At 34.6% G+C, this 22551-nt stretch overlaps 1 protein-coding gene across 3 annotated transcripts in view; it reads right to left on the reverse strand.

Annotated features, from left to right (window-relative positions):
* Positions 1 to 2090: 2090 nt before the first annotated feature.
* LOC126734165 (uncharacterized) overlaps positions 2091 to 22551 on the reverse strand; it is a 43190-nt gene continuing 22729 nt past the window's right edge. For 2 of the 3 annotated variants that reach the window (XM_050437697.1, XM_050437699.1), the window contains exons 2-9: positions 21170 to 21358; positions 20969 to 21101; positions 7732 to 7808; positions 6861 to 7052; positions 6629 to 6800; positions 4348 to 4430; positions 4135 to 4239; positions 2091 to 2388 (exon numbers count right to left, since the gene is read on the reverse strand). In XM_050437697.1, the coding sequence (XP_050293654.1) occupies positions 2204 to 2388; positions 4135 to 4239; positions 4348 to 4430; positions 6629 to 6800; positions 6861 to 7052; positions 7732 to 7808; positions 20969 to 21101; positions 21170 to 21358 (1136 nt within the window). In that variant the 3' untranslated portion in view covers positions 2091 to 2203. The remainder of the gene's footprint in view (positions 2389 to 4134; positions 4240 to 4347; positions 4431 to 6628; positions 6801 to 6860; positions 7053 to 7731; positions 7809 to 20968; positions 21102 to 21169; positions 21359 to 22551) is intronic. The other variant, XM_050437698.1, reaches the window with a different exon arrangement.

Here is a 22551-nt window from a genome sequence, read left to right on the forward strand (position 1 = left end):
CAATGTTAGTAAAGTAATTGTTACAATAATCGGCCAAACTCTTGATATTCGTAAAGGGGATGTTAGTTTTATTATTTACAATGGGAAGTATGTTTTTTTTAATTTTTGACTGACCATTAGTCGCTTCTGTTATTAATTTGTAAACTCTTTTAAGATTACTGCCAGCATTTTCAATTTCCGTTTTATAATATGTGTGTTTAGTTTTATTTATTAGTTTATTTAGGTTATTTCTATAATTTTTGTAAATCAGATTATCATTTTCATTAAAAGTTTGCAAAAGTAGTTTTTTCATTTTGTCTCTTTTCTTTATACTGGTTATTATACCATTGGTTATCCAAGGTTTACGTTTTTCATATTCTTTTATGTGAATCGTCTTTGTGTAACTGGCCTGGTCGCGATAGGTTACTAAAATTTTATAAAAACTATCTGTTGCTCTGGCTGAATCCGTTTCAGATAGGACAGTGTTCCAGCTTTCTTCTTGTAAAAGATTATAGAAAATTTGTTCATTTAGTCTATTTATTTTTTTAATTATATGTTTATTTTTATTGCAATTAAAATTTTTTTTAGATATGTTTAACATAACGGGATAGTGATCTGTCACATCAGCATGTAGTAAATATGAGTTGACCTGCATCGTATTATTATTTTTTTTGTTAAAGAAAATGTGATCAAGACATGTACTTGTTTCTGGGGTAATTCTTGTCGGAGAGTTTACACATGATAAAAAGCCGAAGTGATTTAAAAGGGAAAGATATGAGTTTACGCAGTCATCATCCTTGTTTAAAATATTTATGTTAATATCACCCAAAAAAATATTAAATTCACTTTTTTTACATTCTTGTAAATAAATTCCAAGGTCATTCAAAAAAAGGCGTTTATCTGTATTAGGGGTTCTGTAAGTGCAAATCACGCTGATAGTAGTGGCATCTTTTTTTAGATTGATCTGACTCAGTGTAACATTTGAATTTTTAAGTAAAACGTGATTAATATCAAAAGTTATATCGGATTTTACAAAAATGACAACACCATCATTTCTATTATATTTTGCTCCATTATAAAACATCTTATAGCCGTCAATATTATATTGATTGTCATAACTTTCAAAAGATTCTCCCAAAACAATTATATCGCTAAAATTTAACTCATAAGCTTGCAAGTATGCTACTAGTTCATTAAAATTCTTATGTATAGATCTAATATTAAAATGTAAAATATTAAAAAAAATATTATTGAGATTAATTTTACTTGTAATTGATTCACTGTCGACAGTCTCCTGATGCAATACATTATCCAGAACTTCTAGGTTTTGTAATAGTACTATTTCAGGTTGTTCACATACCATTAAGATTACCCATGATAATCTATTTTCGTTCGCAGAAGATTCAACTGGTACTGATAAGATGGACATTCTGGGTTGTTTGCTTCATGAACTGTGTTGTAATTACTTTTGTATTTCATGTTTGCTGAAATGCAGTTGACGCATTTTTTTTGTAATTTCGGACATTCAGATACATCATGTTTGTTGGAGCAAAATTCACATACAGCTTCATTAGGACAATTTTCAATTTTGTGGTAAAATTGTTGACACTTAAATGATGATTATCGACATGTATTTGTTTTTCCAAATATTATTATGTAGACATACACTCTTGCTGCTTTATTTACTCGTATTTTTACCTCGCCATATGTAATTCGATTGCTCGAAGCAACTCTCTCCAGGGACAAATTTCGAAATTTTGGAAAAAAACATGGACCTAAATCGGGTGCGGAGTATGTATCCAGTATACAATATATGAACCTTGGTTGTTTCCGAGTTCACGTTCATCTCTCCTAAACCTACATAAAATGTGGGGTCTGTTTGTTTGCAGCTGTTAGTACACGGCGTTTAGGTTAGTGTTCAGTGCTCTTATATTACATAGATCTACTCTTAAATGTTTCATGCCTGTTGAATCCTCCAGATCTACCTCCACCCAGAGATTCGAACGAAAGGCTATTTTAACTCCAGATTATTTCTGACCCATAGGATGAGCTGCAGGATAGAAAAATAGTAGGAATAAATTTTATTGGTTATTGAAATTACAGTAAAAAGATAGTTTAAGGATATTATTTATTAGTGCATACATAAAGTTTTACATTATGAAGATATAAGAATCCGAACTGTATAAACTGTAACATTGTAATTTATTTAAATTTGGATATAACATTAATAAAACAGACTACAATTCGTGGTCGCACTATCAAGTAAGTCGCTTTTGCTAAAGCCATCCGCATCCACGCAATAATATTTTTTCTTGCCGGTAGAATCAGTTGTTTCCTGCAACACTTCATAATTACCATTACCATCACACGAAAGAGAAGGACCGTAAACATAAGTATCTCTAGCACAATCTAAAATAAAAAAGAACAATGGTATACTCTTCATCCTAATTTATTACTTAGGATTGTTTTACCAAAACGCAGGATTTGAATTGCAAGCCATATTTGACATTTATAATATCACATGAGTATAACGTGACAGATCAAAAATTGATAGATGGGAGTAAACCTGGAGAATTACACGGTAAAACAAGACGTCCTGATTATCAAAAATTAATATCAAATTGGTAAAGCCACTAATCGTAAAGTGGGTCTATTGTTCGGTTGAAATAATGTTCCTAATGCATATACTGTGAAAAGAATAATCAAAAAAGTCGAAAGTACTCGTTTGGTTAGTTTTGTGAAACACATGATACGAGCTCGTAAAGCTCGTTCAGATTAAAATATCACGGCAGTTCGGTAGAGTGTGACAAAAAGGCCAGATACGTCAAGTCAATTTTGTAAACAAAATCATTTTCAGTAATAAGGTTCATTTTCACCCCAATGACTTGGTTAATAAGCAAAACTGTTGCATTTGTGGCTTGGAAAATTTACAAGTTATTCATCAGAAAGCAATGCATCCATAACGCATCACTCTATGGTATGCATTATGGTCGGGAGGAAGAATTGGATCGTTTTTCCTTGAACGCGAAAAAGGTAATGCAGGAACGGTGAATAGAGAACGTTATGGTAATATGATAGCCCAGTTTTATATGCCTCATTTGAAAACTATTGGTCTTAACGACATGTGGTTTAAACAAGAGTACCACATGTACTGCCCGTGAAACATCAACAATCTAGCACGTGCACGAGCTTGCTTCTGGTCGTGGCATTTCCCGATTTGGTGACCAGAATTGGCCTCCAGGCTCTTGCAATTTTAAGCCTTTAGCTTTATACCTTTCTGAAGTTTACACAGGTTTAAGTTAATAAGTCTGCAACCATTTAAGAATTGAAAAATTGGGCAAATATATTATGATATTTGAGAAATTTATATCTAAGGGAAAGCCTGAGAAGAGACTACTCTAATAAAACATCATTATCTCTATAAATAATCAAGGTCCCTTGTTGGGGTCATTTACAAAGATTATGTGATGCTTAGGCATATAAGGCGTTGAAGTTTATCTACTTGTAATACAATTTAAGCTTTCTCCATTTAGGGTTATCAAACAATAGCCCCGTATGTAAGAAGAGGCTTGACGATAGATAAGTAGATCCAGGTAAAGATCTTAGACGACGAAACGATCTTAGTTGCGAAAGGCACCAGGAGCTATCGAAAGCTCTCTTGAGATCCAAAACCCGTAGGTGGTCTTTTTAATTTTAACTTAATTCATACTGGACGAGTTTATAATTCTGTATGATACCTAGGAACCATACTGTTCTGAAGTATTTTAGCTGCATGCCTCTAAGGGATAGTGGTGTGCCGTTAGGTTATGTCTCGTTGTTAGTGAAGGTACTCCTTAGTAGGAGCTCTGCTTTTTGGGGTTAATATTTGTCCCTACTCGAAGCTTAGTGGCAGATATATGGAATAGAATAGACTAATCAATAGATCTGGTAGGCATGGGTTCATATACAGTGGTCTTTCAACTAAGATGCCTTCTTGCCTTAGTCGGTAAAATTAATTGGTCGGTAAAATTTGGGATTCGAGTAGTCACTTTTCCCAGGTTTTGTATTAAAGACTACTTTTAGTTCTCGCCATTGCTTTGGAACATAGGCCTGGCAAGGGAGGTCAGAAGTAAGCATATCTAGGCATATTGAAAGAGGATATATGGACTCACGAACCGAATCGAATATCCAATTTTGTGTAATAAGCTCTAGCACTTCCAGTTAGGGTGGGGAAACAAAGCATGTGCAAGGTTACTTCCTTTGGTTCTCTGGTTGCCTTGCCTGAAAAAGCCAATAAGCAGAAACACGTATCGATAAACTTTTTTTTGTCATTACAAATTTTTTTACACGTCTCTAGTATGTAGTAGTTGTTAAACTCTAATTACTTACTGCAAGTGAGTTTATCTTTTAGCCCAGAAAGATTTGCTTGCCATGTTCCAATCTTAGTGTTATTTCTCCATGTGCAGTATGCTCTGTAATTAAAAAATGGATATGTTTTTTATAATATACAGCTACATAGCTACCTAATATTAACAAAGTCCTAACGAAAGCACATAAAGTGCTCTAAAAGAATCTGCTATCAAGAAAACTAAATCACCAATCTAATCAAAGGTACTACAAGTAGAAATCTATAAATTGAACAATTAAATACACATCTGTGACCCGGCTTAATCAAATAATATAATTGATCTATTTCATAAAAAAGAGCCGACTACATATTGCAGCAAATACTGGCAATTTCCTTGACTTGCCATACAAATATGCTAATATAATCCAGCTCACCAATTTGCTCTCAAGCAAGTAGGATTTTTTTAAGTCGAATACAAAAACAAATAAATATCAGGCAACTATTAGAAAAAGGTAGAGAATACTATATATGTTTTATAGATTATAAAATGGCTCAGATGTTAAGTGACCCAAAGTATAGAATATACTTTTATAAAATAACTAACATAATTGCTCTCATTAAGACGCTATAAATAGATCATCCCCAGTACCACTGTGGTAACATCAATAAATAAATAAAGGAAAATCATCATAAGGGCGCCCAACAAGGAGGTTTGCTCTTACTGTTACTGTATAATATAAATAGTTAGTATATAATGTGAATTCTTATTTTGAAGAACTGGCATAGGAAACTCAAGATCGGTGGTATGTAGACGATACGATCTTTACCACTGCTGATAAAAAAAGCTTACATTATCAACTTATTGAAGAACATTAGTTAAGAATATGACTTATAAATTAATTTCAACAAAATGATTAATAATAGGAAAAATGAAGCACTTCTCTTGATTTTCTTTTAGTACTGCCAACTACCATCGAAGTAATAAAATTGAGAAAATCCAAAAATCTCATCCATTCTTCTCTAAGAGACCAACATACAAAATTGACGAAAAACAAATAAAAACACAAAGTCACACAACATGTAATTTAACGGGCTAAATTACATGTTGTGAGACCGTGACTTTGTGTTTTTATTTGTTTTTCGTCAAAATTGAGGAAAGGTAGAAAGGTAAATTAAGCCACCGGAATATTGCCCGTAAAATTTCCGCTGATGGAACACCGTATTTGAGACGTAATGCTGGTGTAGAATTCTGAGATTATATTTGACAGACAGAAGAGTAAACATTTCAGCCCTGAACGAGAACAAGCCTGAGCAGCGATGGACTCAAGGATAAACTTAACGGAAACGTAAGTATGCAAACTCAACGATCCGATGGTCTGGTTTAGCCTACATGTGAACAAACTTAAATATAGAAACAATTGCCTATGAAGCATGTACGTGAGGCTAATTGTATAAAGATACAGTAATTTTAATTTCGTAAATAATATGAAATTGAAATAAGACATCATATATTCAGTACCAGCTGAATGCCCGCGGCGTTGCTCGCGTGAAAATAAAAGAAAAGTCGAAGAAGGCCTCCAATAATAGTAAATGCAATCCACAATACACAAAAATAAAATCCGAAGCCTCGCCTCATTGATAGTACATGCAACCCACAATTGCCACGCCGTTTTTCTTGAGGTCAAGGGGCGCGATTAATATAATATAATTATTATAAAACCAAGACACAAATAATCTTAAAAATGATTCGTTAGATGCAGAGCGAGCGGTAAGACTGAGTCGAGCCACCTCTCGGGTCTCGCATGGACCCGCCTTATTGTTGTCTACCAAAATATAAATAATACAGAGGCACTTTTTCAATCGTATTTATTAATTAGTTTTATGCTGCTATGCGATATTTATCATATCACTAACACCCCTTATCGGTGATATTTCAAAAAGTTCGTTGGTATCCGGGGCCTAAATTATAAAAAAAACATTGTTGCAGTTAATTTTTTTTTCTTAAGTTGATGCCTGCGACTCGTTGGTGCGGGCAGTCTCCGTTCAAACTCTAAAGCCACGCCCCCTTAGATCTCGAGGTCACGGCTAACAATTTTCCTATTTTTTACCCCTTATCGGTGGAATTTCGAAAAATCCGATCTTATCCGGTGCCTACATTATAAAAGGAACCCGCTGGCAAAATTTCACGTTTCTAGCTATTGTAGTTTGGGCTCTGCGATGATGAGTCAGTCAGTCAGGACAAACTCTTTTATATATATAGATTGAATAACTCACTCAGTAACTCTAATAGCAATTACGTATATAATAATAAAAATTACTTACATTCCACTAGATATTGAATATGCACCGTATCCACCATCGGCATCACACAGAAGCGTATCGGCTGCAACGACCTGAACACCGTGAGCCTTTAATTTGGCTGTTATCATTGCTGTAGCGAATTTTTTACTTTCGCACTGCCGTAAATATTGAATTCCGACGGTTCCTTCTGAATCTGTAAAACAAATATTACATTATAGAAATAAGTGAAGGATTAATTTAAATCAGAACCTACAACAAGGTAGTTTCTTCATTGCCTTAGATGGTACTACTGGTGAAGTTAGTTCTCCAGTTAGTGGCTCGGTACACCAACAAATTTCTTTTTCCATATCGCATTGTAGTTTTTCATAGTTTCCCACACTATCACAATGTAACGAGGCAAAACTGCGGCCGGCTGATTCTAGTTCGTATTTTTTTCTGCTACAAGCTAAAAATATAAAAAAATGTTGAATTGTGCACTTAATATGCACTAAATGTTACTAAAATGACCAACTTGTGTTTCTACTTAATGATGTATGCACGGTAACTAAAAATAGACTAGACTTGTAGTAGTAAACTATTAACTTGTACGTACTTCACAGTAGTAATCTTAACTGAAGCAAATTATTAATCTAATAAAACATCCGTATATTAATTTGTAGATAGAATTTTTGATGGTACGGAAATAGTTTTCTGGATCTATTAAAAGCGATTAATAGTCTTAACCATCAGATACTGATCGAAAAGCCAAAGAAATACATGATTTGTGGTTTTATTTTAAAATAGGTAACTTATGAATAATGAATATGAATTCAAGACCAAAATAATAATTACTTTAAAAGATCAAGACTTTGTTCAGAGGAGGACTATCCGTATCTTGAGGTTACTCAGAGCTGTGTCATGAGGTTCCTTCTCTTTTTTTTATATGAACATGGAAACTAAGAAAATACTCGACGATGATCATCTAATGTCATTTTTTTAAATTATTCTAACGATATTACTACGGCATTATGCCAAAGGGTTTAAATTTCGATCAATACAAGAACGACTTTGCACAAGAAGACTTATCTCGATAGATAAAAATAATAAAATTTGACATTTTCTAATTAATCGAATAAAGTACTTACCACAAGTCATATTTGCTGAGTCCACATAAAGGGCTTCTCCAAATAAACGTATACCATGAGAACTATAGCAAAAGCACCTAAAAATTGAATGAGATCATTGAAATCAAACTATAGGTTTAGGTGTATTAGCTTAATTCTGTATTTACAATATGAAGTAGTTCATAAGTTTTTCAGCTGTGCGTGAAAATCAGGTTCACAACCTGCCAAAGTAAAGATAATTTAAAAATTATATAGCTTTAGGAAAAAACTACTGTGAAATGAAGTACTTAACTGTTGTTAATGATCTCTTTGACACGCGAATTGCTGCCTTTTTTTTTGTAAATGCGTTGAAAGGTCTTATGCAAGAGGCGTATGAAAAACATAGAAACTCGATTTATTTCAACAAAAGTCTATAAATAAATATGCTTACAAAGTATTTATACAATAATTGAACGGTTACGACTAACTCAAATTGAGAACGGAGCATATGTCAGTTACCAGTGACCTATTTTTCTTATCCGGGCCCTTGTAGATGTTTAAGGCATCAAATAAATCGATTAATATTTAAACGATACATGGAGAAATCAACGATTTTTCGCGAGGACACAAGTGGTACACCCCACAATGTGCCAAAGGTTAAGCAGAAATATTTCGGAACAGCGCACATAGGGGTATTTCATTAATCTAAGCGGCCAAAATTGTTTTTTTTTGTTTTTATCTATGCCAAAGGATATTTTAAAGTAAATAACATCTTATTTTAATAAGTCAAGTATATTTAATATAAAAAAAATTAATAATGATAAAAAAACTAACATTCGTCAAATAAAATATCATCTTCGCTGTCTGATGGATCTGCAGTAGTTACGCTGTCTGGAGGACTGGCAGGCATCAGAAGTGTTATGGTTTCTGGTAGAAAAGATCTCAATTTTCTTCTGTTTACTTTCCTTATGCTTAATAATTTAATACCGGATCGGAACTTAAAAGAAGCCGATTAAAAATGTCCCTGTTGCAGTCCTTCCTGGAGAATTTTCGGCCAAAATCTTGACGTTATGCTCGGAAATGTTTATTTCGGGCTTTTGCAGCCTCTTCGGAGAGCTGTCCAATGGGCAATAATGCATTTTTTATTATAACTGCACCATGAATAAGTACTTTATGCATAGTTGGACTCATTGGGTGCCAAGGGTACAAACTAACATATAACCTAGCAGTTTCCAATGCATATATGTTGTATTTTTCATGATTAATTATATACCCACTTGAAATTACTTCCAAAATTACTTTTAGTCTATAGATTAGCTCATAGCTAATGCCAGTTATTTCTGATGACAGTTTTGTGTCCTCGAAAAACCTCCTGCTCGTGTTGCCGTCATTTGTATTGCCGAAATTAGCCTTTGGCATATCCACTAAGAGTCCAGTTTCTCGGCTAAATCTTTCCTGAATTTCCAGCTTTCTCTCCTTTTCCATACTTTTTTCTGTTTCGGTCTTTCGTTCTCTGTATTTTTTCACCGGCAATTTATATGCCAAGTGGAGGATAGTTTCGAAAAAGCGAATTCTCGCATGTAAAATTGAGAGTCCAAACTCTAAAGCTTCAGAACAGACTGGCTTTTCTAGATTTAACTAGTTAAATTCTTTGGAGGTTGCACCACATATATAGCACTTGCTGGTTGATTTAGTGCCTGTAGCTGCATTGCAGACCTTTCCATCTACCATTGTCATGATAAAGACATGCCTAACTAACAATTCTTTTTCTTGTAAATTAACACGTGTTGGTTGAAGTCCCTGTATAGACTTATTTATATACTCAATTTCTTCCTGCGTAACATCTGTACTTTCTTTTACGAATCGAAACCTTATTGGTATACAGTACCTGGGAGATGAGGGAGTAGGATTTTCCCAGACTATATTTTTACCTTCTTTACCACAAACTAGTCTTAGAGGTACAAAACAGCTTTGAAATATGTTAGCGTCTGAGTCGGCGTCATTTTCAAATTTTTGTTTGAATTGACATTGTTGTGAGCCATCACAGCCCCATTTGCAAATAACCTTTAAACTGTCTTTTTCTTCCTCTCTCAGCGTTATTAGAACTTCGTTCAGGTAGGTAGATAAACGCATTACGGTGAGATCAACCAAAGCTTGCAAATTACTTTCGGCACTGGTATTGGTTACGTTGCATTCTTCTGTTGGTGGGTAACATTTTTGTTTTTCTTTGTGTAAAAGACTGTAACAAGGAAAAAACTTTTTGTTCGTATTTCGGATTACCCCATATTGTCTTCGAGTTAAATCTGCTTCCACAAACATTGATAGCGCCTCCGATGGAGCAAGTTGGGTAGGCTCTTTGGTTTTTGTTTCTGAAAACGCCTTCTTATATTTCGTAACACATAACGGGCTACTTGTGGTTATTTCCTTTAGTATGTCGGAAGCATCGCGTTTTCCGCTTTTTCGCAACTCAACCTGAGCAGCATGAATGATAACTTCCTTGGCTAATGAAGCCCGTATTTCTTCGGTTTTTCTTCTTTTAGTCCTTTCACTTGATTCTTCAAACATCTTAGGTGGTCGGCCTGGCCTTTTTTGAATAACCACGGGAATTTCAATAGTTCCTTCTAACCATGATTAATTGTATTTTAAAAACACGTCTTCCTTCTTATGGGCCTTTACCCACCTTTGCTTCGTTTGTGATTTAAAACGTGCAAAACTGGCTTTAAAACTTTCAATTTGATCTTCTGTAAAATTGTCACAGGACAAAATTTGATCCTTCAAAGCATTTAGTTTTTCTTCCAAACTTGGTAGACCCAGGGCCTGCATACGGTCGAACATGTTTCTACGGGTCACTAGTTTTACTCCCGAGGGACCTTGGCAATCTATAACAAAAAAATGTTCGCCTGTTATTACTCTTACAATAACAATGTTTTTATTTTATTTTTATTCAGATAAAACAAATCAATTCACAGGACTAAAACCTTTAATCGTAATAGAAATAATAGCTGGATCTAGGTGGAAAGTATATCAAATCCATTAGTAAGCAAAAATAATACCCAAAAAATACTTCATAATACTTGTTACGGTTTAAATTTTATTAACTAAATAAAAATATTTTAGAACAATTTAAATTATATCGAAATTAGTGGATTCTTACCTGGTCTATCCAAATCCATCACTACCGCGTCCAAAATAAAGGCACAACTATTATTAATATTCACTGAAAGCGTAGCGAATTGAGAAAAATGCGAGAAACAAAAGTAACAGCACGAGCGACGGTCGACTTCAAACTAATGCTGGACGAATGGTGCGCACGGAAGAAAGGTGGGGTGTTATTCTTGGATTAGTTGCTTATCCTATGCCGTCGTTTTTTTTACCTAGTTTAATAGTTTGAAAAACTAACTTTTGGCCGCGCAGATCTCGCAAATACCCGTATGTGCAGCGTTCTGCCGAGTATATAAGAAGCTGCATTGCCGATAGTCAGTTCAGTCAAGTAAAGTTCTGAATATTGGCGCGAGATTTAACTAGTTGTAAATAAATACAGTAAAAATTAATATCTGTGGTAGTCGTGAGTAATCGCGTTTTCGAAGTGAAGTGTCTAAGTAAATTAGTTGACTATTTTCGATTGTTCTAATTTGCACCTAACTAAGGAGAAAAATTGCAACATTAAATCAAACTTTCTGCAAAACGAGGAGAAAATTCTGCCACACTCACCCATTTAAAAAGTGAACTTGGGAAAAAGCTAAGAGAAGCATGCCAGGCTGGAAGAAAGGATTTTGGAAAATAGTACCAATTAAAAAAGTGAGCTTGGAGAGAAGCTAAAAGAAAATTTTGCCACGTTGGAAGAAAATATTTTAGAAAACAAGAAAGAATTAAAAGAAAAAGTTTTTTCACTAATGGACTACAGGTTTCAAGAAGTTTGAAGCAAAATTGCAGTATTAAACGTCAATACTATCGATGAGCTGCTTTGTTGACCTTCAGTAGTGGACAATAAAAACAAAGTTTATGGCAATACTGAACCTGTTGTATTGATGCGCCTTAAACCACCTCAATTGGATGATCTGATTCTGGAATATTTATTAGCGTTAGTTTGAAGTGGCTGCAAAACTAAATGGTTGGTCAGCGAGGGAGAAGGCCACAGCCCTTATATGGGCTTTAAGACGGGATGATGAAAATAATGTATCCAGAAGAATAAGAAGTGCATTACTACCTAGTGAGGACTTTGGAGATGCGTTATAGCTAATCATACCTGAAACATGTCTAACACACGCGGTAAAAAAATCGGTGCCAAAAGTCAGGAGAGTCCTTGTAAAAATTGTAAGACTTTAAGACCTTGTAAGACTTGAAGACAATATTGCATGTTTGGTTCGACTGGCAAATCCAGATGTCCAGGAAAGGATCATCGAACATTTGGCAGTCCAAGCATTTCTGGATGGACACCACGATGCCGAAATGAGGAAGATATTCTCACAACTGCCTAGGATAGTAGATGCATTAACACGGGCCTTGAATTTGAGGCTGAAAAATACAAATAAGGGTTGGGCCCGTGTCCGGCAAGTGATTCCAACTTTGAGGAATCGGTCAAGCGAATGAATGTAATTAGATAGTAGCAACAGCATTTTCATCGACGCGTATGTGAGTGGAACCCTCTGCACGGTGCTTCGGTATACAGAAGAGAATATAAAATGAGAATAAGGTGATCATCGGAACATACATATGGGACACCAAGTGCTTTGACTCACGCTTTAAGTCGGGAGTCCTAAAGATAGGTTGTAAGAAAGTTGTTTTGTATCGTAAGGGAATTACAATGTTCGAGTCCTACTTCCAGAGGAAGCTTTGATATCGGAGCGAAATAATTCTGGAGGGCTGCATTGATAGCAAGACCATGGATGATGAAGTAGTCATGTTCGAATCTAAAATGCTTGACGAGGATGTTGGTCGAGAGACAGCAGTCGGAAAGACGCTCGTACGCGCTGAAAGGAATATTTCTGTGAGAGTAATGAATGTCAATTATTATTCTCTGCTGTTAAAGAAGGGCATAAAATTAGGGCACTGCGATGCAGTTTGAGCCATTTACAAGTTGCTGCAATGAACATCAATAGGGAAGTTATTCCGAAAGAAGTAGAAGAACTGGTATCGTCGTCTGGTATCAGTGTAAGATCAGACCCAAGAAGGAGGCTGAGGCATTTGGTCCATAGATACCGATACACATACATAATCCACACAAAATCAGTACAGGAAATGGCCGACACATCTGGCTTGGCAGATAGTTCAAAGACAACCACTAGTCAGGAGAGAAAAAAACTGATAAAATTATTGAGAATATGGCCAAGAAAGGCACTAGAGAACCATCTAGCAGTCCATAGTCTTCACTGGTGCTACCCGTTTATAAGAAAAACAGATCGACCATATTCTGCGTGGATTACCGGTAGCTTAATAATGTAATTAAAAAGGTCAGCTCTCCTTTTCTTCGCATTGATGGCTATTGGACACTCTGGCTATATCGAACCTGGTGACAATATTGTGGTAGGAAAATTACATGAAAAATCTTCAAGAAGTGTTCTTAAGGCTACGAGTTTTTGGATTAAGGTAAAGTCCAAATAAATGTTCTTAGGATTATGCACTTACTACTATGTGCAAGATTTTACCAACATAACAAAACCATTGACCAGGAGAACAGAAGTAGATCGAAGATTCCAAGACTGTCAGAAAGCCTTCGATCACCTAAAAAGGGCTCTGAGAAGCGCACCTATGCTGAGCTATCCCCTATCTGCAGAAAAATTTGTACTGGATACCGACGCTACCGATGTGGGCATAAGAGCTGTGTTGCCCAAAATCCAAGATGGCCAAGACGAAAAAGTCAACTATTGCATCACTCGCTAAGAGTTGCTAGCTGTTGTAATAGCAATGGAGCACTTCTTGGAAGAAAGTGGAAATGTAGGAAGTTCCGACTGCGAACTGTCCATGCAGCTTTAAAACGGCTTCTTGAGTTTAAAATTCCGAAGGGTCAAGCGAGCAAAGGAGAAAGTTGATGAGTTGGTAAGAACCACCATTGTCTATAATACTTGGCAAAATGGTGATATTATAAAAGACCAGAAGAAGATAAGACCTAGATAAAGGAAGGGAAAACGCCAACTTGGGAAAAAAGTTGCTAATTATTCTCCCAATATCAAGTTCTACGGAGCACACTGAAACTCTTTAATTTTTGAAGATGAACTCTTGCGGCGGAATATAGTTGAACACGACAGCAAAGAGCAAAGAAGGCAAATCGTTGAGCTTAAATATCGAAATGTCGGAGTTGCTAGAAGAAATCCATATCGATGTATCAGGATGATATCTTGGAATTACAAATACCACAGAGAAAGACTTTAATACGTCAGTACAACAAAGGAAAAAAAACCTTTGAAAGGATTGTGATTAACGTTGCTGATCAGCTTTCCGAATCAGAAGTACATCGTAGTCGTAATAAACTACTACAGCAAATGAATTGTGGCATACCCTCTACCAAGCCAGGAATGTTCTACTATCGTCAAGGTCTTAATAAAATGAATGAATAGGATCATTAATAGGTCATAATTTGGCCAAAGTAGTCTTTAGCCACCAAAGAGACTGGGTTAGGTCTCTTGATTTATTTCTGCTGGCTTATCAATCGGTCATCCATGAAAGCACAGGCGAGTCTTTAGTTCGAATAGAAACGGGAAGAGAACTTCATCTTCCATGCAATCTAAAGTTCGATTACCCGCCAGGAACCGATGTTGCCAGGATGACTATGTCAGTAAGCTATAGGGTTAAGCAAAATTTCACTACCTGTGAATCATTCACTGTGAATAAAAAATCACATTCACGACTTAATGACAACTTGCAAATAAACTGTGAAATGTCAAAATGTGAATGAGAAAGGCGCGTTCACATAAAGATAAACGAATGCGCGTTGAAATTAGCCGAAAGAAGTAATTCATTCATCAGCGATTGGCCGTCGTTAAACAGACTATCTCACTCCCATCGTCTATCCGTCTCTCTCGTTTGTGGGGAAAAACGAGAGAAGAATTATTTTTTATAAATTATTTTTATTGTACATGTATTATATTTTATATTGTCATGCTTATTTAGTTTTTTTTACTGCATTTTTATTATGATAGAATATCTTAATTAATGTATTTCTGAGGAAGGTCGAGTATTAAAGATGTTTTTATCATTATTTTAAACTTTTAAAGACAATTATTTTTTATTAGGACATCGTGGTATTAACTTTAAAAATGTCTATGAAAATATATATTTTTCCAAATGTGACAACAATAAATCATTGTTGTTATTGTCAATGATATTTTCTTCAATTTTTATTTACTTTTAATATTAGTACCCTAAATATACCCTTAATATTTGTATCTGGGTAGGAACTATCCTTAACACAATAAACACAGAATAGTAATACTTTTCTTATTATTATGCGAATTCACTGCCATGATATTAAACTAAACGATAAGCAAACTCGCCAACCGGCGCTCAATCGTGAATTCACGTTCACAGGTTATATTCACAGTGAATAGAAAATCGCGTTAACAGCTATACCTGTGAATTCAAATTCACGACTTAGCTCAAGCCTAGTAAGCTATGTAGGCGAATGGATCTGATTTAGATGAATTCTCTAAGATGCAGGCGATCGGATGAAAGACGCATATTATATCAATTCTAAAGACCAAAGTTTTCCGTAGAAAGTTCGGAAAGATTCAAGAGCCGCGTCGTTCGAACCCCAAAGTTGGGCAAGCACTCAAAATAACCGGTAAAAAGACTGGTAGAAAGATCTTCTACCTGCTTACTAAAGAGGCGTCTTATTAGAAATCGACCTAGAAGGACGTTTAGGATGTTTTGTGTTCATTAAAGAAGGAGTTGCTTGTGAAGGATCTGAGAATCCTACCAATCCCTAAATTGGCATGGATAACCTGGGTTGGAGGATAATTCGCAGCATGTTAAAATTAGTCTTCAGGTCTAGAGACATGGAAGTTCTGGGGTGGTGTTATACTTGTAACGTCGTTCTCTGAAGACTGAAGAACTGTTGATTATTAATTCTACAAGAAGTCAAGTTGTAAAGAACCATTTATCGATATCGATATTCACCATCTTTGCAAATATTTTGGAATGAAATGAGCTTAAGGGGAGGGGGGGCAGTATAACGATATTGTAGACACCGAGAAATCTGATTCTCTGTCATTCCGTCATGATACAATTATAATGCAAGAATAAATCGCACTAAATCTTGAAGGTTAAGCGGCAATCTTCTGGAGCAGCATTCTGCCGAGTATATAATAAGCTGCATCGCCGATATTAGTCAGTTTTCCATTCAGTGAATTAAAGTTGAAAATATTTACGTGAGATTTGAATAATATATAAATACAGTCAAAATATATAAAAAAATATATCTAAACTATCTCTAGAGGTGATGAGTGATCGATAGTGTGACTATTTTTGATCCTTTTAATTTATACCTAACAAAGAGGAAAATGGAAAAAAATCTTAGATATTCCGAGAAAATTTCAATAAAATCTAGGAGCTAGAGCCCAAATGAACATGCGCAAGTCGCCCAATTTTGTAAGCTAGACTTATATATATGTATATAAGAGAAACAATTTATCTTTTATGACATGTGTTGCTTAATGTTAGATGCTGGTAACGCGAGCCTTTTTAAAACATTCAACACATAACAGATTTCCGTATAAAAGAATTTGAAGCTTGACTGCTTTTAAATTGTCACACGCCTCTTGCTCAAGACTTTTCGACAAGTTTTTCCTCTTAAGGAAATGGGAAATCACTACATTAATTATTTCAATGGATGTTTCAGTTAATCAACATGGCTAAGATTGGAGAAAAAAATTCCGGTCTTTCTAGTCCCTTATTCGGATTTCCGGATGTTACAAACAACAGGGATATTACCATAAAAATGGGAGACTTCTATGCAAAAATTACAAAGCACAAAATAAAAAATATTATTGGTGATTTTGGGTTGGGCACAAAAAATTAGAGGATAAAAGAAGCTTTGTTTGCCTTTAATGTATTGACTCAAAGATGCGTGAACATCAATCAATCAATGTGTATCTTTTTTCTTTACTACAACGAAGCATTTGAGAAAGTTCGCGAGAACCATCTTATTCAATGGCTTTAAAGTAAAAAAGATATAAAAGATATTAGAATAATAAATAATTTATACTACAATCAGACGGTCAATATTAAAGTGTATAATGAACCTTCAAAAGAAGTAAAAATACAACGTGGTGTAAAGCGGAGAACTAGTAGAGAAAGTCAGTAAATACAAGTAGTTAGGAACAACGGTCAATGAAGGTAATGAGTATACTGAGGAAGCTAAAACCCATTAGCGCCCAGCGATCAATTTATAGATCACAACATCAAACAGGTGTTCAAAATGTGTCTGGTGAATTTTAAGCCGCGCCTATCACCAATATCGTGACTTTGATTGTAAATCGGTCCTATTTAGTGCCTTACTTCATTGTACGACCGAAAGTGTTTATTTTATTGGACCTTCGTTGGAGACATTTTTTTTATCAAGTGCATCGACTATTGTATTTTGAGATAGCTTTAAACATTATTAAGGTAAGTTAAATTATGTATTATATTTCTATTAGGAGGGGTTCAATAAATGTAGCTAAGTGGTTATTGTTGCATGTTTCTATTTGTTTTACTTTTTATAACACTGATTTTTATGGTGATCTATAAATAGATCGCTGGGATAAACAGAGATTTTTTTAAATTTAATTTCTAAAAAATACTTTTTAGATATAAAAAAATGTTTTTCTGTAAGATTTCTTCTTTATTTCAGATATAAAAATGAGCAAACCTAATATATTTAAAAGTCTAGAAGATGCAGTGCAGTACCTGTACTCAGAGCAAATAGATGCGGACATACTAGCGTTGCCACCCGATGTTGATAAGCTAACCGCTAAGGAAGTATTTAACTATGAAGAAACTGGATCCCTATCTTAGAGGATATTGCTGGTTATGTAGAAATACAGACAAATGAAGATGACGAAAGTGAGGAAGAAGATAACTTAACATTGGCACGTCTACTCTCTGAGAAAAAAAAGCAAAAATTGAAAAACCACAAAAACTTGAAACTAAATGAATCAAAACTGACCCTAAATATAATCTTCAAACAGCCGAACAGGATTTTTTACAAGCTGAGAATGATATGAAAGCTACATTGAAAGACTCCTCTGCGGTAAACATATTTGAACACTTTTTCGATTATGAAATTTACAGCATGATAAGGGAACAAACTACTAACTATGCAGTTACCCAAAAGAATCGACATGGATTTACAATATCAAAAGATCATGATATAAGGATTTTTATTGGTTTTTTAATATTTAGTGGCTATCATACTTTACCCTCTGAAAGAGATTACTGGTCCGATGAAGATGATTTATGCCAATCAATCGTGAAACATGCTATGAGTAGAAATGCCTACTTGGAAATAAAATCATGTATTCATTTTGTCGACAATACTAGGTAAAGCTAAAGACAACACAAATGATAAATATTTTAAAATACGTCCATTATTTGGAAAAGTTAATAATAATTTTAAGAAATTCGGAATTTTTCAAGGAAATCTGTCAATTGATGAATTGATTGTTAGGTATTATGGTCGGTACTCGTTAAAACAATTCATTAGAGCCAAGCCAATCCGTTTTGGCTATAAACTATGGGCAATGTGTGGCGAAGACGGATATTGCTTTTCTTTTTCACTTTATGCGGGAAAAGAAGAAAATCAACAAAAAGAGGCTTTGGGTACCAGGGTAGTTGTAGAAATGCTATCAACTGTGGAAAATCCGAAAAGCTACTCCGTCTACTTCGATAATTCTTTTAGTAGTCATAGGCTATTTCACAAGCTAAAAGAATTAAAATTTAGAGCTACTGGCACGATAAGGGAAAATCGGACTGCCCAGTGCCTATTACAATCAACCAAGAAACTGGAAAAAATGCCTCGTGGATCATATGATTTTAGATTTGACATCAAAAATGAAATACGAATTGTTAAATGGAATGACAATTAGTGTAATTCAATGGCCACTAATTTTGATTAAGTAGAGCCAGTAGCCTCAGTTCCAAGCTGGAATAGGAAGGAAAAAGCTCGCAAGCCAGTTTCCCAACCTAAACTGATATACAACTACAATAAATACATGGGAGGAGTGGATCACCATGACTGGCTGTTGGAGAAGCATAGCATCGCCATCCGAGGCAAAAAGTGGTACTGGTGTTTATTCAGAAGGATGATAGATATGGCAGTAATAAATTCGTTGCAGCTTTATTGAAGAATCAATGGGAAGAAATCAATAAATTTAAAAGATTTTAGGCGCGAGATTGCAGTAACCTACCTCATGCTTGGTCATGGACGAAGTATTATGAAAGGTAGACCTCTGAGCTTACCATCAACCTCCAAATCACGTGTACCTGATGAAGTTAGACTTGATGAAAAGGGGCATTTTTTGGAAAAGAGAACTAATCCAAGAAGATGCCAATACACTTCTTGTAAAAGTCGCCCACTTACTTACTGCAAAAAATGTAACATTACGCAAAAATTAGATATTGTACAATTTTACAGTAATAAAAAACATATTTTTTTTAGAAAAAAAAAATCTATTATTTCCCCGCGATCTATTTATAGATCATATTTTTTTGAAAAAAACTAAAAAACAAAAAAATTTCTTTAATTTTTTTTGGCTAAAAATTATCCAAAATTTTTTCAACGATTTTCAAAAAAAAAATAATTTGGGCGTTAATGGGTGAAGACATGGACAAGCCAGGACCATATTTCACCAAATGAAAAATCTGCTATGTAGTAGAGATTATAAGTTACAACTTGTATTCTTGCAGAATATTATGTAGAGAAATATACATGGAAAAAGAAAAGAGAAGCCTTCTGAAAAGAGCTGGCACTTGAAGAAAAGGGATAACCAATTTGTGTATCAAAAATAGTATTAAGAATATAACTGAAGAAAGATATTGGACCCTAACGCATGAACGCCCGCCACAAGCGATGCTTCAATAACGTCTAATATTGAACCCTAAAAGATTTATCATTAATGACAGAGTCAGTGTCAGCTACAAGAATGACAAAATGTAAATTCGCTTTGCTATAAGATCATGACTTCAAATATTTCTTCTCCTTATTGCTCATATTATAGGCCTTTATAGCATCCAACTTAATTCTCTTAAGATATTGAGGTCCATGAATCCATACATATCTTTGCTCAAGTTTTGGTTTTATTCCAGATAATGTTCCGAAGTGCACCGGAAATACGGCAATAGCATTGGTTCTTTGGTAATGACAAGGGCATTAGTTTTTCTGGTCGATACCCTCATCTTGAAGGATTTTGCTTTTAGATAGAGTATAGGAGCCGTTATAAGGGGCCCTCCATTCTCCGCTATAATTAGGGGGTATCGGCATTACTTACATTTTGATTCTCCTGCTGTGAGAGTATATCCTTCCATTGTGCTTTTAACCTGGATTATTATTTCATATTAGTTTAAAAAGTTGTGGGCTACGTCTACTCGTCGGATTTTCGTTTTTTTTGTTTCTTCTGCCATCTTTTGGTTAACGAAAATTGGAGCAGATGTATTGTGGTTTAGCTGTCTTATGACATCTATTATGGTTCTCAGTACGTTTTTTTAAGAATATTTATCACGTTCTTCAACCTCGCCCTGTCCAATGCTTTGATAAGGTCTATAAAGTACATAAATGCAGAGATTCCGCATTCTATTGCCTTTTTCATCACTTGACTCCTTTAGATAATAGCATCCATGGTTGACCAATTTTTCCTGAACCTTTGTTGTTCTTCTGATATTTTTACATATTTTCTAATTAGTGTTTTTACGATCTTCGTGAACAGTTTCATGATAGAGATTAGTAAAGTGATGTTTCTATAGTTTTCTGGAGCTTTTTGTTCCCTGTTTTGAATTTGGGAACGGTTCTGCTCTTTTTTCAATTATTTTTTAGTTGTTAACTTTATAAGTTATGTCATTGGTAGTGTCACCCATATTTGAATAACTCATTTGGTATCTCATCTAGTCCGGATGCTTTCCTGTTTTTAATCTTCTTTGTCTGTTCTTTCGATGATTTTGGGAGGTTCTTTAACTTCTCCGCCTTCTTTTGCTTAAGGATTTAAAGACTTAAGTTTTTTAATATTTTCCTTAAAAGTATGTCATCGATATGATAGTCGTTGTACACAGATTTGAAGGTAATTAAAAACTAGACAAAAGTTTATATTCCTACCTGCCTAATAGGCCGCCTTTACATTGTTTTGGTAACCAGATTCCATCATCATCACATGTAGGCTTAAATTTTTTAGCGGTCCAATAGTTATTTATATAATCTGGGACATTGGAATGATATGCCATACATGGAACTAAAAATATAAAAAAAAATTAAGTGAAATATAAAATTTTTTAGAAATATACGAGAGATATAATATACCTTTGCCATCGTCTTCATTAATAGTTTCCGGCATGCAAAATTTTAAGCACTTAGATCTAGCAAAGTACGTCGTACAGTCGCTATCTGTTTGGCAAGAATATTTTTGATAGTCACTCCCGGAGCATCTATTTTCACAGTTATAACCGGAAATGCAGACTGTAGGATCCTTGTCGCAACTACCTTGTACGTCTAAAAAATGAGATTATAATATTGTTATAAAAATGTAAATACGTTAATTATTTTCATAGTTTTTGCACTGTTTTGCTGTATTTTATAGTTCAAGTTGATTAATTAAGTTATAACATTTCTAAACTATTCCATGGGTCTCGAAAAGGGATAGCGTTTCGTGACATTTTAATCGGATTAATTAGTATTGTTGTTTACCTTGGAAACAATTAAACGGCAGTCAATGCGAGTCAGTTTAGAGTTTTTGAGGTTGTCAATAAAAGGTGTGTTCCTGACATTAAAGAGTATTCCTGGAGTTAGTGTCTTGCATAAACTATTGTATTCCTGAATTTCGTTATAATTGGTGTTAGGAGTAAAAGATATCTGGAAGCCCAATTTAGTCTTTTTTAGTCTTTAAAGAGAAGTTAGGCCAAGACGAAAACCGAGAAATTAGTGGAGCTGTTAATTAATACATTTGACGAATAAAGAGAAGAACAAAAAGACCGAGATAAGAAACAAAAAGAAGAACAAAAAGAACGAGACAGGAAACAAAGAGAAGGCCAAAAAGAACGCGACAAGAAACAACAAGAAGAACAAGACAAGAAATATTAAGAACTGATCAATACTTTGAAAGACGACCTGAAGAAAGAAAATAAAAAGCGAAATAAAAAAATTAAAAAAGGAAACTTGCTTAAAAGCAGATTTTAAAAATGAGTTAGAAAAACTTGATAAAACAGAGAACAATAAGAGGAACGAAGCCGATACCAAGAAGAACAAGATTTACAACTTCGAGAAGATCTTGAGACAGCAAAGCGAATTCCCGACTTCGAAGCAACAGCTAAAGAAGAATTTGGAGAAATAGATTAAAAAATACAAGAACTAGAATTAAAAGTACAACGTTACAGAAAAGCTTAGCGAAAAGCATTTTAAGAGAAAGGATTTACTATTGTTGTTTCAATTATTTTTTTAAACCAGTCAAGTGTCCCAACCAGAATACTAATGACTTGCGAGAAAACATCACTACGTTAATACGCTTTTGGCAAACTTTACACTCTGATAAGAAATATTTAGGAATCAGCGATATTGGAGATAATTAAATGACTATAAAATTTTATAATATCCACTAATTCAAATGCCCTTCTTCGTAAGGAATGTTGATCTGCACTCTTGATACTGCAAACTTGATATAAATCAAGAATATATAATTAAAAAACATT

Source organism: Anthonomus grandis, chromosome 3 (assembly GCF_022605725.1).
Source record: "Anthonomus grandis grandis chromosome 3, icAntGran1.3, whole genome shotgun sequence".
In the NCBI taxonomy this organism is placed as follows: Eukaryota; Metazoa; Arthropoda; class Insecta; order Coleoptera; family Curculionidae; genus Anthonomus; species Anthonomus grandis.